Source organism: Lissotriton helveticus, chromosome 7 (genome assembly GCF_964261635.1).
Source record: "Lissotriton helveticus chromosome 7, aLisHel1.1, whole genome shotgun sequence".
NCBI classification, from domain to species: Eukaryota; Metazoa; Chordata; class Amphibia; order Caudata; family Salamandridae; genus Lissotriton; species Lissotriton helveticus.
Genome location: NC_136068.1, coordinates 1,153,945,808 through 1,153,964,882, shown reverse-complemented (window position 1 = coordinate 1,153,964,882; position 19,075 = coordinate 1,153,945,808). Strand labels below are relative to the sequence as shown.

The window sequence follows — 19,075 nt, the reverse complement described above, 5'->3', positions numbered from 1 at the left end:
GAGCCCTGTTGCCCAGGTCTTTGAGGACTTTAGGTCGATCTCAGGCCTGACCATAAGCGAATCCAAATCATATGGATTTACATTTGCAGCAGCTGGTCTGGCTACTCCACTACCCTTCGCCCCCCTCGAGTTCCAGATAGCTGAAACCACCTTCAGATATCTGGGGATGCAGATCTACAGGGAAGCCGACAAGATGCTAGACGGTAACCTTGGGAGGGCCATCAGAGCACTGAGATCGCAGGTACAATTTTGGCTCACACTACCACTTTCTATACCCGGCAGAGTGGCGATATCCAAGATGGTGATGCTCCCCCGCCTTCTCTACAACTTCACTAACTTGCCACACCTGATCCCGGCAACTACCTTTAAGACCCTAGACACTCTACTCACCGAACTTGTGTGGGGGCACGGTCGCAGGCGTATAGGTCTGTCCAAGCTGCAGCTCCCCTCTGACGCCGGTGGTATGGGTTTGCCTGATTTTAGAGCCTACAACTATGCGTGTCAACTACAATGGCTGGCCTTCTGGGTAGCGGGCCGCAATCTTCAGGAGATCAATATGACGGATAGGGAGCATGCATTGGGGAGAATACACACGTTACTTTTGCCCAACTCGGTTATACCAAGGGATGCCCCGCCTCTCCTCAAACTGGCGATAACTTACTGGCGAAAGGCATTAAAGTATACGTCCCCTGGGTCGTCCTATGCACCCACGTTCCCGCTCTTGGGTATCCCGCTGGCCACGGGGACTCTATCGGCGGACTCGCTGGAACAATGGCATGACGCGGCAGTGTCACACGTAGGTGACCTGTTCGCGGAAGAGCACCTATTGTCCTTTGCAGACTTTAGAACTACCCATGGAGTCCCTGGAGGCACCTTCCTCCTACACTCTGGCCTTCGCCACTATATCACACACAAGTGGTCCCCTAGGGGCCGAGAGCCGGCTGCAAATCCTCTCATCACAATGCACTACCTGATGGGCACGGGCGCCCACCTGACAAGGTGGCTCACTGCTAGTATTAAGAAGGGGAGGGCTTTCGACCTGTCGCCACTCCGGGCAACCTGGGAGGGGGACATTGGTAGGCCCCTGAGGGATAGAGAGTGGGAACGTATCCTTCAGTTTCCCAAAAAAGTAGCTAGGAACCCCAAGTTTAAGTTCATCCAATTGATGCTCCTACACAGAGCCTACCTGACCCCACGCCGCATACATATGATGTTTCCTGATGCGAAAAGTAATTGCCCCCGATTTGACACCGAGGACGCAACACTAATACACATGCTTTGGCAATGCCCCAAACTAGGATACTACTGGACCACGGTCCATGCATCGCTCCAGACAGCGGGCGCCCTATCCCGATCTCCTACACTGGAATGCACGTTACTGTGGTTGGGGCCCTCACAACGCACCAGAACCGTGGCGGCACGTTTCTCGGACCTGGCCCTGTTGCTGGCGAAGCGTGCCATCACGATTAGGTGGAAGTCACCCAGACCTCCCAACCCTGAACTGTGGAGGGCAGAAGTGGTGAGGTGGGGCAAGGCAGAGGGAGATGCACTGCAGCGGGAGGAATACAGAGGCCTGAGGAAAACGCCAATCTCACTGGACTGGTTTACCATATTAGGTATGTTTGAAGCTGGGGACGACGGAGGGGACGAGGATGCAGGTGCCTCTCCGAATGTAAGATAAATGTGTCCTTAGCCGGACTGACATACACTGTCACTGACTGTGGTGCGCTATGGAGAGGTGCGTGGGGCCCCCCCAATCACAATCACCATCACTGTAATAGTCTCGTTCCATCTATGTGTACAGGCGGATGGAGCAATATGTTGTACTACCGTACGTGCCCCAGTCTAATCATTGCTCAATCACATGTTTTTGTAAGAGTGTCGGGTGGGTTTGTTGAGGGTGGGGGGAGGGATAGCTTTGACCGGGGTTTGTCTATAATGTGACGGTTCTTGTCACCAACAAAATGTAAAATCGAGACAACTATGCAATTATATGTTCTGAGCAACCCTATGTATGTATTACCCTGTTTCCCTCCGGGACTGGAAATTCTGTGACTGCTTTACCTACTATGCTAATAAACAGATTTTCAAAAAAAAAAAAAAATAAATAACTAGGCCAGGGCCAGCCTTAGGAGAGTTTGCTTGAGAGAGGAGATGTGCAGCTGTAGCGAAAGGGTCACTGGATATTTTTTACCACAAACAATCTCGACAGAGTTGGAACTAAGCCACTTTGCAGAAAATCATGGAAACTTTAGTATGAACTGCTCAGAGGCCATCCGCACTCACAGGCTAAACTCGCTCTTCAGATCAAGCTACTATAGACAAACAGAGGTTAGTCTTCAAATCTTGTTTTCCAATGTTTATTCTCCTGCCTAGATAGTGCAGCCTCTTTCTGACATAGCCTGATAATGGTTTTTCCAACAAAAATATACTGGCATCTTATGTGTGAACAGTAACACAAACCCAACAGCGATTAGACACCGTTAATCTTAGAATAGTAGAGGGCACTTGCCAAGGAGCACCCGATTCAAATATTCTTTTGTTATCATCAGTCAGTCTCATTCCTGATCAATATAATATTTTTAAAATGCATGCATTTTTAATGTATTTTTCTGACGTGTCTAATCGACACTCAGTAATGTGATTACAGGTATAGAGATGTCCAATTACAGCCAAAGCCCAAATTGTAACACTTTGGGTCTGCAAACATGGTATTGACGTAAACAGATCATGTACTCACTATTTAAAAGAGAAAATGAGTCAAATGTCTGAATACTTATACTTCTAGCTTACAAATGCCAATTGCCCATCCACATCTAGGTGTCCATCTACCATAGGTCCGCCTCATCACAGTGATGGTCACCCGTCTAACGTAGGATGGGTCAATCAGCAACGATTTATCCTGCTATGTGTAGCAGTATCATATTATTTTAATTGCTGCGCATCATACCATAGGTCACCTCATTCATGAAATCGCATTGCTTCCACCACTGTTACCTGTTTGTTCAATAGCTTGGTCTCCCTCCAATTTTAAGAAAACATCTTCCAAAGTTGTCATGGAAACCCCATAGGTTGTAGTGTTCTGGCCTGTACGAATGTCGAGATCAGAAAAAAGGTCTGCAAGAAAGAAAATGAGCCTTTAAATGAAAATTACAGATTGAATATCTGAATTCTTCCTAAAATAGAAGCCTTTTTCATGAGTAACTTGCCAAACAGTTAGATATATAACAGGATATAATGGTTGAAATAGGCCTGAATAAAGTTGCAGACCTCACAAATTAATGCCAGGCTTTATTTTGTGTCTGCACCGAAGACCTCAAATAGCACTAACATGTAGCATTGATGCATCTACAACACTAGGGTGTAGGTAGTCATTCCCAAATAATATGAAATAAGTAAGATGAAGAGGTACTACACATGCCAGGGGGTGAAGATTTGCAGGCAGGTCTCATTTGGCAATTGATACAAATTCTGGTAACTTCCATCACTCCTTGGTACCACCCCTACAATTGTCACCATTAAAAGGGGAAACTTAACTAAATAAGGTTTTGTGGTTACTTTTGTCCATTGACGGTTCCTCCGCAATGGCAGAGGAGCATTGCCCCACTCTGTCAAAGCCTGCTGCTGAAAAATAAAATATTTCAGTAGCCTTTTATTTTTCAGCTACTTGCTGTGCCAAACGTGTGCAGGGAGGGATGGGCTGGCCCATGGATGGGAGGAGGAGTGGAGTGGAGTGCATTCATAAGTGGGCATGTCAATTTCGCTGCCCATCTTGGGCCGTCCAAAAAGACACGCGCAGTTATGTTTCTCCAACCCAGCTGTATTCCATAGCCGGGGGGGAGAAATGGCACAAACTCCCTGTGCATGAGCGAATGTTAAACCAGCCCACTCAGGCCAATCCCTGTGCTGCTTTCATGATGTATGAGAGCACCATAGGGATTGGATGGGGAGTCTCTGATGGTGTCCAAGGGACTGCGGGGGGCAGGAAACAGAGGAGTACCGAGACGGCCAGCAGCATCAGAGAATGAAAAAATATATATATATTAACCCCTTTACCCCCCAAGGCTGCCCTGCCACTTTTTATTGCCAGCAGCTGCCACTGTTTTTTCCTAATTGCCTGAAACAGATATTGAACAATTCACTGGGTAGTTGAAGAAAGAAACCTTTTGTCTAAAACATACCTTTAAATAGGTGGCTCTAGTGAAGCAAAAACATCATACCTGTAAAACTCCAGTCACACCTGAGCCAAAGAGGAGACACAAAGCAATCAAAACCCTAGCAAAGTGACAAAATTGATTCTACGAAAGGAGGATTGCAGTGCTTTATTTATAAAAGAGTAAGTGCCGGTACCCAACGCTCTGCTTGGAAGCTGGTGGCCAATGAAATTATATGTAGGCATACCCAATACCAGGGCTATGTCGTCTTAAATCCACCCCATACCCATAGCTGCCGGGGTTTCAGATTTATTACGTGTGATATTGTCATAATTTAAGAGTAATTATGAGTACCACTCTAGGACTGACACTGTCTCGCGCACAGTATATTGTCACCCACACATAAGCAGCAGCATGACACTGCCTACAGTCTAGGTCGAACACTTATTGCCAGGCAGGGGGCACAGAAACAATAAATTAAACAGAGATTCCCTGCCTTCCTGGCCGGCAATCAGTCAAATTAATGGCCTGATCAGACAATGCCTCTCTAACCATAAAGTCCACCGACAAAGGCGGGGCTGTGGTCTTAATGAATACATGTGATTACGAAGCTGAGGTGATGAGGTTATTACAAGAAAGGAAACTTATCAACCTCTCCCTACAGCCCCGGCAGATGAACTTTTAAGCATAATCACAGCCATGGTTTTACAAGCGAAAGAGAAAAAGTGGATAAACAGTAAACAGCAGATTTTTTGATTAATGCAAAACCCAGAACACCGGCGTTTTACATTCTGCCTAAAATTCATAAGGCCCAACGCCCACCGCCTGGGTGCCCGATAGATCGGGGATCTCCTCAGTTTTAGTACCATTGTCGCAGTTTGCGGACTTCTTTTTAAGAGAGTCGGTGTTAAAGCAACCCTCCTATGTCTAGGACACCACTGATATTTTGAATACTATTGAAGACATGGATTTTGACCCTTTACAGCAGTTCTTAGTTAGAATTGACATCGAGTCTTTGTATACTAGCATATCCCAAGAGGCGATGTTGGTGGCAGCAGCTCACGCTCTTGGGGCTCAGGAGTGGTTTTACGATACTCCACAGTCCTTTGTGATGCAATGTGTTGAGTTAGCCTTGACTCGTAACTATTTTTGTTATAAAAACAAACTGTTTTTGCAAATATCCGGTACATCTATGGGCACAATTTTTGCGCCCAGTCTGGTCTGCATTTATGTAGGCCAGTTTGAGGAACATCATTTGTACCATCCATCTAACCCCTTCCAGAGGCATATTTGCCTCTGGAAGAGGTATATTGATGATGTTCTGTGTGTGTGGTCTGGATCGGAAAGCCAGTTTTGTGAATTTCTGGACTGGCTGAATGGTCGCAACGAGTGCTTGAAGTTCACATGGAACATAAGCAATGAAAGCGTGACCTATCTTGATTTGATTTGGACATTGGAGTAATTAACAACAAGCTTAGCACAAGCGTGCATCAAAAACCAACTGATAAGAACTCGTTGCTACACTATCAATCATTTCACCCAAGAGCCCGGAGGGATAACCTCCCAGTGGGCCAGTTCCTTAGATATCGTACGAACTGTTCCTCCACGTATGATTATCTATAACAATCTGAAAGCTTGACTGAGAAGCTAGTTCAGAGGGCAGATCCGAGGATTGTTACTAGAGCTCGTAAAATGGCTCACAATACGCCCACAGAAAGAAACTGCAAAAAATCCAATGACTGCCTGCCTGTTGTGCTGACCTTTGATCCCTTGTCCACAAAAATTCGTCATGCCATAAGAAAACATTGGTCGTTATTGTCCAACACAGAGTTGCAAATGCCGCAACCTAGGTTTGCATTTAAGCACGCACAGAATTTAAAGGACAGGCATGTCCATACAAGACTGATACAGCGCACTGTGAACACTTCCATTCCAGCTGGGCACTACCCATGTGGCTGTTGCTCAGTATGTGATTTAACAGAAATGACTACTAATGTGCAGTTGCTGAATGGAAGGATGTGGCACCTAAACAGGTTCAGTAACTGTAATTCAGTAAATGTGATTTATAGATTGACATGCCAATGCGGATTGCATTACATTGGTCTGACGACTCTTAAAAATAAGGTCCGTGTGCAGGAGAATCTCAGCACAATCAAAATCAGGAAAATTGACCACACGTTTGGTACAACACTACAGGGAATATCAACAGAAGCATAGAGCATTGAAATGGGTGGTGCTAGAGAAGGTAGTGGGCGACTCGAGTAACTTGGATAAGATGCTCGCTACCAAAGAAGCTCGCTGGATATTTTCCAAGAAAGCAGACCAGATTGGCCATAATGACCAGACTGAGTGGAATAAGATCAGTAAATGGTGACATAGAGATGACTTAAGAACCATGGTATGCATTAGCTGTCCTCCACTGCTGACAATAAAGACAGATATACTTTAAACTGTATTGACATTCCTTCGCTATGAAGTAGACAATGGGTCACCCCCATATAGGGGGAGGGCACCCACTCACCCATAATGAATGTTAGGGATGAGGCATTGTTTTGTTATGTAGGGGTAGCATCCCTTGAACGTGTTTACTTCTAAACACATCTTTGATTATGTTTCGGGGTATGTCGATATGTTGATTTCAACATACTTGGGGCAGCGGCAGCCCGGGCTTGTGTACTTCCTATATCTGGTCCATGGTTACATGTTCTTTGGACGCAAGATACCATTGTCGCATTGCTAATATGTATGCATTCTGGTTGAAATGAGTATGATGGGGAAATGTTTTACATGACCTCTGTGCAATCCTGAATAGACAAATATGGCGTAATTGTCCCCATACTGTACAGTGTAATCGGTTTACAAGGGGGTTGCACTGGCCGTACATTGTTAATATCTATTTCTCACCAGTAATCAATACGAGGGAGCTCAAGGTATTTGTTTATAGCAGTATATTGTAAACTGGGGCATTTAAAGATGGTGCCCGAACGCCTTATTTTGACAGTGGGGATGCAATGCTGATCACGTTATATTGTTAGAACAGTTGACTGCGATCGGTTAAAACAGACTGGAAGGAAAAGTATTGTGGCTTTGTCCGATTGCGCTATGTGCACATACATATTTTTCCAGTATAATACTGTTTGGCATTGAAAGATGGCGCCCAAGTTTTTTTGTAATGACAAGGAGCATGTAACGGTGGTAATGTGACAATAAAAATGCCATGACGTGAATAGAGGCTGACCGCGTCTTGTTTAAATGGATGGAAACTGCTCGCGAGTGACTTGCCGGGTTGAATTACCGCGTGGAGATCCTTGGTAAAGCGGTAAGAGTATGTCTGTTGAGAACAGGCTCGCTCCAGGAAGTTTTATTTGGGTGGGCCAAGAGTGCATTCTGGTGGGCCACTGCGGGCTTGATTTGACGCATATATGTCTAGGCAGGCCTGCTTCAGGGCCCTCCTTCATCTCTTCTTAGTCTTACAACGCCCAGTAAAACGCATTCTTTCCCAAATCTCTTTCTAAATGTGATCACTCTCAAAAAGTGTTTTTTCCATGTAAGAGGAGGTTTCTGAGGTGGGAGTATCAGGCAAGTGACACTTCTCCCTCTGAGCGAGCCTTCGGGTAGAATCCCTCTTCATTACTACCCAAACCTGACCATGGACTCTGCAACGCACTCACTCCCTTACAGGCTTGATTATCCACTACTCCTCTCCAGTGCACCTTATCACACAGCTGACCTTGGGCCCTAGCCCCATATCAGGCACCATAGGGCTCCACTTTAATTTTGTCCCGGTAAAAACAGTAGTAAAATCACCTTCAAACTTAAAACATTGAACATAGCAGAAAATATAATTAGCACGCACTTTAAAGTACGTTCCACAGTAGCCCTCATAACCCGACTGCTAATTAAACAAAAACAGAAAGGCCGGCTTCAGCGCTGATGCGAAAGTCTTTTTTGGCGCTGCACCAATAACGTCTTTCTCCATTAATACCTTTACTCCCACCTACCAACAGTGCCCCATACCGCCCATTGGCCCCCTCTATTGACCTCTTCCTCGGAATCCTCACTACCACCCTCCACCAGTGCCCCTCATCGCTCCATAGCCTCTCCCACTCCCGCTTCCTCGGATTCCCTCACTGCCACCCTCATCTCTCCGTAGCCCCTCCCACTACCTCCTCCTCGGATTCCTTCACTGCCATCCTCCAACAGTGCCCCTTATCTTTACGTAGCCCCTCTCTCATAGCAATTTCATTTATTGTATAGTGCTACTCATATCAGTGTAGTGTGTGCCAGTACTTTACACCGCGCACACATTATACAGAGGCAATGAATCATACAAGTATGTAAATCAGTCTATAGGGAATGTCACATAAGCCAATGAGGATTACAAGGTGTATGAATCACATGTCATCCATACTGGTGGGCAGGATATTTTAAGAGGGTTTGGTCTGGGGAAACACAACCTTAGGATTTAAAGAGTATTCCATGGGGGTCAGCTTTACTGATAAAAATGTATATTTGCCCAAACATACTCATGTTAGCAACATTAGAATAATGAAAGACTGGGGAAGTTATAACTATATCACAAAACAAAAAAAGTGAAGTTCTAACTATACCATTCATGTTCGTATGCAGCTCTTTGATGACAGTTTATTGGTTACTGTCCTATGTTAGGATTGTAACTTTTGAACTGCAAGTAACACAAGGATCTCTGTGACAAAGGCAGTAACCCACTGAGCTATCCAGGGCTTTAAGTGGGCCGGGTCTCACTGGGTCTGAGCACTGGCAGTTTTTTTAAGGGGGCCTTGAAACGGGTCTCTATTGAGCTCTGTTTTGTGCGCTGGTTACAGGTAGGCCGTGTTTTTCCGAACTGCAGTGACAGCAGTCTGCTGTCACTGCAGACCGGAAAAAAGTGCTAGGGCACAAAACAGAGCCAGACAGAGTCCTTTCGAGACAGCAGGCACATCGGTGTACCCTGCTCACACTACTCACAAGTTGAAAGTTACGGCATGACGTCATGCCAGGTGAGCGTTGTAGGGGAAGGGAAATCCTTTAAAGAGAGTCATTTTCTCTCTGGATTTCCCTTCTCTTTGTGAAACTCAGGAGCAGCAACATTGTTGTGATGTCACCGGTGCTTTAAGTGGAAGCGTTTGCAATATTATATACAAGCCATAGTTGCTGTTATTTATCTTATGCAACTAACAACCATTGACAAAGCCAATTGTCCTGACTTGTAGGTATGATTTTTCTTGTTGTATCATATACCTGGATGCAATTACAGAAACAGCAGAATACAAGTCGGGCCCCACACTGTTAAACACAGATTTTTAACGAACTGTTTTTAAGCCACGTCCTCAATTACATTGGCCACGCCCCTTTGAGAGACCCCCCCAAGTTTTTTCATCCCGCTTAAAGCCTTGGAGCTATCCACATAAAATTCAGTTCATCTGCATTTAAAAACTACTAACAGACAAATGATTGCTCTCCAGCAGGATCATTAATCACCAGCGTTATCTGGGCATTTTGTAGTCTTATTGTTGTCCTGCATCAGCCATGATAATGATAAAAACGGTTTAAATGAAGCACATATGAAGTATGTATCCTGCTGTTTGCCAGTGCAGATTTTAAAAAGTGTAGTAACTTATTCTCTTACCGACTCCATTTGTCAAACTTTGTGTCACAGCCTTATGTGATAAGCCACTGCAGGGGTGAGGAAAGGTAAATAGGAATAAACAAACTTCTTTTCTCCTGTGCTGCACAGAAAAAGAAATATCAAGGCAGCAGGACAGTAGGCAAAGGTTACCAAAGGTTACTGCTGTCAAAGAAAGGATTTGTCGCCTTTCGCAATGCAGAGATGAAGGGGTGAAAAAATAAACAAGCCTCGTTAACATGTATGGTCTTGTAAAGACCTGTGAAGTACTCGGGTGCGGCTGCAATAATCTCTGAAACTGTCTGTGTGTGTGCGCCTGGGAAGCTGTCTCGGCCCGGGCTGACACACACGAAGGGGGAGAGTTGAAGCACTTTGGGGCATATTACCAACAACTAGCGATAATTATCGCTATGTTGGCTTAGCGGCAATATTTTTATCGCCGAGCTGCGGCGATTTTTATCGCTTAGGAACCTTGCTATTATCAAGGTTTATCTCCTAAGCGATAAAAATCGGCCGAAATGCATGAATATCGCTGAAAAGTCCGCGATATTCATGCATTACCGAGCTAATGCTCTTAGCTATGTTATCCACCTACCATTGGATAACATGGCTAAAAACTGCTCAGGGGCAGGTGTTAGCTTTTGGAGATAATCGCGCTTAGCGCGATTATCTCCAAAAGTTGGTAATAGGAGATAGCGATGTTAGCAACTGTTTCCAGTCGCTAACATCTTGGCACGCCCACTTTGCATGTCATTAGTGATAAATTTCACTGACATGCAAAGCGGGGCCCAAGATGGTCGCTATCTCCTACTAGCTGTCGCTAACTGGTGTTAGCGACAGCTAGGTAATAGGGAGATAATTTTATCTCCGCTTTCTTGGCTTTTAAAGCCAAAAAAGCGGAGATAAACCCCCTTGATAATATGCCCCTTTGATCCCAAAGGCGTTGCGCCCCTGTCTTCAAGCCCTCACTGCGAGGGCCAAGGATCCTGTTTGGGTGGGCCTGGCCCACCCGGCCCACCTGCTAGAACCGTGCCTGGTTGAGAAGATGGCATTAAGAGCGATGCAGCCTTGGAGAATGAATATAAGGCTGATGATGAGGGTATAATGAAGTAAGTGACATGTTACGCAGTCATCATGCCTAGGCAGTTTGCATTGGCTCAGGCACGGCTGAAATATAAAGCAGATAACGCGATGCATCAAGGATGTCCAGCGATACTGTTTTTAATTGAACTAATGAGGTTGTGTGCAAGCCTTAAGTCAGTAGTTGGCTAGACACCGGGGCACACGTGCAAGTGAAATTGAGGTCGAGTTTGAGTTGGAATCCACAGAAACGAGTTTGTGCTAATTCCAGTGGCACGATTTAGGAATACTAAATGAGCTATGTCTATTTCCACAGATGAACTTGTAAGCAACGATTGTGCTATGTGAAGGGATTGAAAGTATAAACGATACACACCTTTACGACTAAGTGGGAGCTGGTATGTGGGCCCATGGCTCTCACTAGGTAAATATTAGGGGCCTCATTTATGAAAAGTGACGCAGCACTGCGTGAAAACAGCGATGCGTCACTTTTCACTGCGCTCTCCTTCCGACACCAATGATGCGTCATATTTACATTATGACGCATCATGGCGCAAGGAGTTACAGATACGTCAGTATTTCTGACTTATCTGTATGGTGCAAAAGTGACGCATTGCTGGAGTGTGTCACAAAAGTGACGCAACTTCAGCAATGCGTCCTTTCACATGGGGCAAGCCCCATGTGAAAGGGCCTGCGTCAGTCTTACGCCTGCTGAGAGGCAGGCGTAAGAAATTGACACAACAGCATCCTAGAAGTGGCACAGTGAAATCTCATAGATTTTACTGCGTCACTTCCATGACCCTTTCTTGCGTGGGAACGCCCCCCCCTGCATACATTATACCTGGCGTAGGTATAATGTGGCGCAGGGGTTTACAAAGTGACGCATCTACCTAGATGCGTCACTTTGTAAATATGGTGCAACAAGGCACATTTTTTACGCTGCTAAGTGACGCACGGCCTCATAAATGAGGCCCTATGAATTTTTAACAAAGGACTAGTTGCTACATCACAGCCACATGTCCGTTTTTAATTTATACCTGTACTGAAAGAAGCCTTGATTCGGGGGTGTTTCTCTCTAATCATAACTTTATTGTTCTTTGTGTGTCTGTCATTCACTCTTGATGTATTGCTAGATGTCCATAGAGGTGATTGCTGACCTCGGTTGCCCTGACGAATTTGCCGCTAATATATAACAGGCAATGAAACACGTTGGCCATCCGTGAAGTGGTTTACAACATGCCGTGTTTTTAATACTGGGCAGACTCACAGATCAGATTAAAAGTTACAAGTATGTGTGTGTGACTAGCTCAATTTTATTAGAGACATCTACTGTCTCATTTTTTCAAGGGGTCTCTATTGTATGTCTTTTCTCTACACCTCTCCTTCACTGGACACAATTTTCTTTTTTCGTTTGAGAAAGTTATCGATGATGACAAAAACGTGGGCAAGCTGCTGAGAACCTACCAGTAGCTACTGTGGTGGTGCGCACATAAGATACTTTCTCATTTTTTACAATTTTTTCTTTGTAGCACACATTCACTAAATTAGAGTGGGTATGCTGTATGTTGGGTGACTTGACTGACCACTTTTCTTCATGTATCTGTTTTAAAATATTAATCAAGTGGGCACACAGGATTAGGTGAGACTGTATAAATGAACAGCTGGTTCTGGGTAAAGATAAGTATACCCTTCCCTTATCAATCCTTTATACAACAGAAATTTGAGAAGGTGCATACCACTGCCAGATCTTTGATGTTTAAATGATCAGATCATGATCATTTGACAGTCTGTCCAGGCTCTCTGCCACGTGGGACCCTAGGCTGACTACAGGATTTGAGAGGGGCCCCAGGGAGGATCTTATTTCTGTACAGTCCTCAAATTAGGCCCCTCTTTTACTGCTGTTTAGACTGGCCCAGTTTTTGGCATGCATTTAGAAGCTTCGTTTTGGGCTGCATAGCCACATCAGTTGTATACTATGGTTTGAGAAGGGGTGCTCTATTAAATTAATTTGGGAAGTGTGTGGTTTTGTGTTTCGGTCTTCAAATCTCTGAAGGGCGTTTGAATATCTGTGATACAATAGTTTCACGTCATAATGTTGTACACTAGTGCCATCTTGTGGCCTTTCAAAAACAGTACTTTGAGGGCAGCTTTTATGCGTCCATCCCAGCAAAGTGAGAAACTGGAACTACACCTTTTATCGCACTACAGGACACGGTTCTTTTGCGTAACACTCTCAAGCATTGCTGTAAAATTTCAAGAAATGTGTTAGTCTAATGCGAGTTGCACGGCACTTGGGAGGGCTGCATACCTCTTTAATCCACTTCCAGACTCTCACTTTTGCAGGTTCCTGTCTTTCCCTTTATGATGTTTTTTTCTGTCTTTCACTTCCTCTGTCTTTCTGTTTGATCTGCGTTGTTTTTTTCTTTCGTGCTCCCTGTAAATGTCTGATCAGAAAAAATAAGTGAAGGTCCTCAAAAATTATTGTCCCAGCCACCCACTGAAACCAGCGGCTCGAGTTTAGTACTTGAGGATTGGAAATATTAGACCTTCTTTATGATAACTGTGGCATTTTATACATAAACATATATACAGCCTTGTTGGGATTGGAGTGGGATCCTAAGATCACATTCTGGAATGTGGGGGTGGAGAGATTCTGGGATGCGGTTGGATAGGTAATCACTAATCTGCAGTAACATCTGTTTGCTACTTCTTAATTGCTGTTACAGACCTGTGAAATAAAGGAGATTCCTGTCAGTAAAGGCTTAGGGGGATATTCTCAAGAACGTGTGATAATTATCGCCAAAATCGGTTATCGCGAGGGGCGTGGCTTGGCTAGCCAACATGGCGGATGTGTGCTGAGTGAGCTCCGTCCAGCCCACTGATTATCTGTCATTTATCCTGACTTACCAGCTTATTTTGACCCTGTAACAACGGCCCTATACACCAACTGGACTCCTGTCTTCGCCCGAGGGGGTTTTGGTGTTCCTTAAGGTGCCCCTGAGAGACGCGATCTGACCGAACCAGAGGTGAGGCTGCGCCCAGTGGTGGAACTAGGCACTCGCGCCCGTGACATCCGGAGGCGGCTGGAGGGCGTGCAGCATATTGGGCCCGCCTGCAGGGGAGGAGACAAGTCTGGAAGGCACTGACAATTGCGGATTGCAGGCAAAAGTGCTGAGTGCTGCCCCGCAGTAATATAGCCTGGCCTGGGACGTAGCTGGAGGAGTTGACTCGGCAGCCGGATCGGGCCACTCAGGTGAGGTGGGCGGGCCTTCCTGGTGGTTGGCGCAGCTGGCAGTGTGGCTGACGGTTGAAAGGGGCTGTTGCGTTGGAGAGGTGCCGTGAGGCCCAGCCCCCTGATTACTTGGTGTACCATGGGGGTTCGGCGGTGAAGCCGGCCCGCGGGGGAGGGATTGGAAGGCCCATGGTCGGCGCTGGGCACCTTCACTTCTGGGCTACTCTGAGGCCCGTGGAGCTCAATTAGTGCCAGTCGGTCGGACCACGGGCCTAGCCTGTAGCCCACGGTGCATCCACCTTTCCCATGGACTCAACGGGGGATCGGCGGCAGGATAGTGCCATGGGGGCAGAGCACCGGGGCTTGGAGATAGGCATCTGAGCACCCCCCTGGTATTTCTGGTGTGCCTGGCAGCCGTGTGGCTTGTGGACAGCTGGTTCGCCTCCCCTGAGGCCTTCCCTCCCCTACACATGAGGCGGTAGAGGGGGTTCGGCGGCGCAGTCGGTCCACGGAGGGGGGCTGTGCAGCTAACTGTCTGGCCCTTTGTCCCTCCTCCCCATTCGCCCTCCCCCCCCCACCCGGGCTGATTGGGGATCTCAGGCGCCCTTGCTGCCGGTCGGTCAGACCGCCTGGGCCTACATCGGGCCCCTGGGTTGCGGTGGTTGCTATCGCGGCTGGCGGGTCCAAATGGCGGGGTGACAGTGAGGTGCTTCTTCTCGCCTGCAGGGACCTAGCCCTGGGGGTCAGCTGCACCACGCGCACGTGTCCGGGAGCCCCTGGTAAGGTGGAGCCCTGAGAGGTTTCGTGGGCCTAGTTACACCCTTTCAGCGGTTTGGTCGGACCGCGGGAGCTAGTAGTCCTCACGCTTGCACCCTACCAGGCTCCCTTTGGATTGAAGTGGGGTCTTCGGGGGTGACCATGACACGGAACAAAGGAGGCGGTGGATCGACCAAGCAGGGCCCGATTGACAAGTTCACTGGCCCGGGGGCGACGGCTGAGACCTCCGGGGGTCCACCGGGTTCCGTACCAGACAATGCAGCCCTCATCGCTGCTATCACCCAATCCCGGGACATGTTGGAGGCCAAAATAGGGGCAGTTGGCGCAGACGTCATGCTGTTGCGGTAGGGTCTGCGCAGCGCTTTGGCCCGAATTACAGAGGCTGAGACCAGGATCTCTAGGGTGGAGGATGATGTCACTGTCCTAAAGCAGAAAGTAGCAAAAATGGAGACGGTCCAAAAGGAACATGCTGAGGGGAGGGCTCGATGCAACAATCTCCACTTTGTTGGGTTTCCGGAAGGCTGTGAGGAGGGCAACATGGAACAATTTCTTGCACGCTGGTTGGAGAGCTGGCTTTCCCTGGAGGCCATATCCCGATGTTTCATAGTGGAGAGTGCCCACAGAGCTCTAATGCAGCAACCCCCGGTGGGGGCTCGCCCCCGGACTGTTATTGTCAAAATGTTGAAGTACCTGGATGGGGATGCTATCCTAAAGCACGCGAGGGCTAAGGAACCTCTGCAATATAAAAACGCACACATCCTTATTTTTCCAGATTACATGAGACTAGTTCAGCAGCAGCGCCAGTCTTTTATGGTGGCGAAGGCCCGCTTGCGATACCTTAAGCTTCCATATGCCCTGTTCTTCCCTGTGCACCTGCGGTTGGTTTTTATATCCTGAACCCATTTCTTTGGAGGAGGTATTCAAGTGGACTGATGAGACTGTGCGGGTGAGGCCGCATACGCCGCCTGGAAGGGATTCAGATTCTTCTTCGAGCGCAGGGGTCCGTAGGGGGCCCCGGGGTCAACAACAGAAGGGCAGCAGACGATCCAGGTCCTGGCGGCATTCCCATTCCTGCAGCATTTCCTCCAGGGGGAACTCTACCTCGGGTGCCGCACTTTTGAACCCTGATGTGTGAAGTTAAGGGGGTGCTCTAGTGCCGTGGTAGTTCTTGTTAAGGGAAGTCACATCGTGGGTATGCCCCGAGGACATGGGCTATGAGTTGGGGATCCATTGGCTAGGGCGGTCCTCGTCCCCCCGTTGGGGCCTGGGGATCAGCCCTGCCACGACAGATACTTCAGTGTTTTTGAGGTATGGGGTGGTTGGGCGGGGGTTGGGGTTTGTTGTTTGGTGGTTTGTCTCAGGGTACGAGTTGCACATTCACACTGGGCCCACGACACTACGAGCGCACCTCCGTGGCCCTTCATCAGCTCTATGGCACTGCCTGTTTTCCTATGGCTAGTCTTCTCTAGGGGGTCAGATGTCACTGGGTACCCTCCGCATTCTTAGCTGGAAAGTGCGCGGGCACTGGACAAAATTAAACGTGGGGCTATCCTTCATCAGGCTAAGAGGGCCAGAGCAGATATCCTCTTACTGTAAGAAATCCACCTGATGGGTACTAAGGTCCTGTGTCTACAGAGATATGGGTTTCAGCTGGTTTTCCATGATGGATTCACGAAGGGCTCAAGGAGAGTGGCAATCTTGGTGTACCGCAGGGTCTGACACATACATACACAACAGTGGGCTGATACGCAGGGGTGCAGGGATGCTACTTGTTTATCCAGGGCACGATTGGGGAGGACCCTCTGGTACTGGGTTGCGTATATGCTCCCCCCTAACAGTTGACGCTCATGGAGAGCCTGCTTACCGTATGGGCTGACATGCTTGAGGTGGTCTCGGTGGTGGGCGGGGACTGGAATGATGTTATGGATGTGGTCAAAGACAGAAGCAGGTGGGGTCAGGGGGGGGCTTGGGTGGTGGTCAGCCCACAAAATTGCACTCTCTGGTGATGGGCCTTGACTGGGTGGATGTGTGTCAGCGGGAGTATACATACCTTTCGGCGGTGCATAAGCCCTTCTCTAGAATCGACTACGTATTTGTTCCCCGAGTGTCTGCTGCTAGGGTGGTGTCAGTTGAGATTCTGCCCCGTGGCCTTTCGGATCACTCCCCTGTGTCCGTTGAGCTGCGGATTGGCAGGGGGTGATAACCATTCCGCTGGCGCCTCTCGGTGAAGCACCTGCAGAATGATGACTATGGGAAACATATGAGCGAGGCGATCGCTCACTATCTTACCAACAATGAGGGGTCGGTCTCCAGTGCTGCGACGTTGTGGGAGGCCCTAAAGCCTACTATGCAAGGGGTGGATGTAGCCTGGTGTGTGGCGGCCCATTAAAACACAGGGACAAATTGGTTCGGGCTGAGGCAGAGGTGGAGGCCGTCGAACGTCAGAGCCGGGGAGCAGGCCAAGGGCAGTTGGTGCAACAACTGCTCCTGGCCCAACAGTCCTATGCCGCTCTCCTGATAGATGAGGCCCGACAGGTTTGGCTGGCAACGCGTAGCAGGATATGTCAGTGTGGGGACAAGTCCAGCAAGATACTACATCGGCTCTGCCAGGGCACTTTTCATCCCCAGGCCCTTCCGGGGGTGCTGGATGAGGTGGGGGCGTTGATTACAGACCCAATGGCCATAGAGGAGAGCTTCACTACATATTATGCAGATCTCCATGCCCCTCTGGAGTGCTTGCCGGAGGCTACGTTGACAAATTCATCGTCGACCTCCCACCCAAAGCATTGTCGGATGAGATACGTAAACAGCTGGACGTCCCTTTGACAGATGAAGAACTGGGTACGGCCCTGGCTGAGCTAGACTCCGGGAAGGCACCTGGACCCAACGGATTCCCGAGCGAGTTCTTCAGGCGATACAATTTACAGCGGGCCCTTAATTATCGGGCAGCACTGGAGGAAGCCAGGATGGAAGGCCAGCTCCCCCCCGGACTAGAGGCATGCAGAGGTGGTGGTGTTTCGTAAGCCCGGCCGACCCCCGGAGCAGCACGCCTCCTATCGCCCCATTTCTCTTCTGAATGTGGAGACCAAAGTCTTAGCCAAAGCATTGGCTAATCGCCTCCTACCTCACATTCCGTCACTGGTCCACCCGGACCAAGCCGTGTTTGTGCCCCAGAGGGCGACCAGACACAACTTAAGGCGGGCGCACGTGGCAATGGCGGCAATCTAAAAGGCCAGGGAGCCGGCAGCTCTCCTCCTGGCAGACATGGACAGGACGTTCGACTCCCTTAGTTGGGTCTATTTGTTCACCCTACTACACAGACTCAATTTTGGCCCACGCTTTCTGTCATACTTGATGCTCCTATATACTGATTTGACGGTGTCGGTACAGGTGGCAGGAGCAGTTTCATCCAGCTTCTCTATCACACGAGGCACCAGGCAGGGGTGACCCCTGTCGCTGTATTTATTTTCCCTGGCCATGGAGCCGTTGGCAGCTTGGGTGCGTATCGACGCACAAATCAGGGGCTTTGAGTGGGCCTCGGGCTTATCGGACAGGATCGCACTTTATGCAGACGATGTCCTCTTTTTCCTTACGGCATGGGACAGAACGGGGCTACAACTCCTGGAGATAATGCAGATATTCGGGGAAGCGTCCGGGTTATACATGAACCCCAGCAAGTCCATGCTGTGGGCTTTAGGAGATCGGGTGAGAGTGGGCACACAGGCGTCCGCGATTCAGGTTAGCGGTAGGGGGCCTCAATTATCTGGGGGTGTTCCTTTCGGATGTGCCGGCCATCTCCTGGGAGCAGAACCTGGCACTGGTATGGGAATGAGTCTGCGCGGACCTGAACATTTGGTCGCGCATGCCCTTGACAATATTTGACAGATCTGCAATTTTCAAGATGGTAGGGCTCCCTCGCTTACTCAACCAGCTACAGAATCACCAGTACCCGATCACACCTAGGTGGTTCCAGCTGGTGAATTCTGTGCTTGGGCAGTTCCTGTGGGAGGGGGGAGCAGTGCATGTAGTGCTGCGCACCTTCTTTCTATCCACCTACTGCGGGGGACTCGCAACCTCAGATGTCCTTTCATACTACCAGGCCTCACATTTATTAGTCAGACTACGTTGGGGGTGCACAGCTCACAAAGTCCAGGAAGCCAAAGGTACATTCAAAGAGTCACTTCTTTA

General features: G+C 48.3%; 1 protein-coding gene across 1 annotated transcript in view; it reads right to left on the bottom strand.

Moving 5' to 3' along the window:
• The window catches only part of LOC144770057 (ATP-binding cassette sub-family A member 10-like), a 1,719,125-nt gene that overhangs the window by 976,351 nt on the left and 723,699 nt on the right, over positions 1–19,075 (bottom strand). Inside the window, exon 18 of the mRNA XM_078654288.1 lies at positions 2,998–3,117. Within this exon, the coding sequence (XP_078510414.1) occupies positions 2,998–3,117 (120 nt within the window). The remainder of the gene's footprint in view (positions 1–2,997; positions 3,118–19,075) is intronic.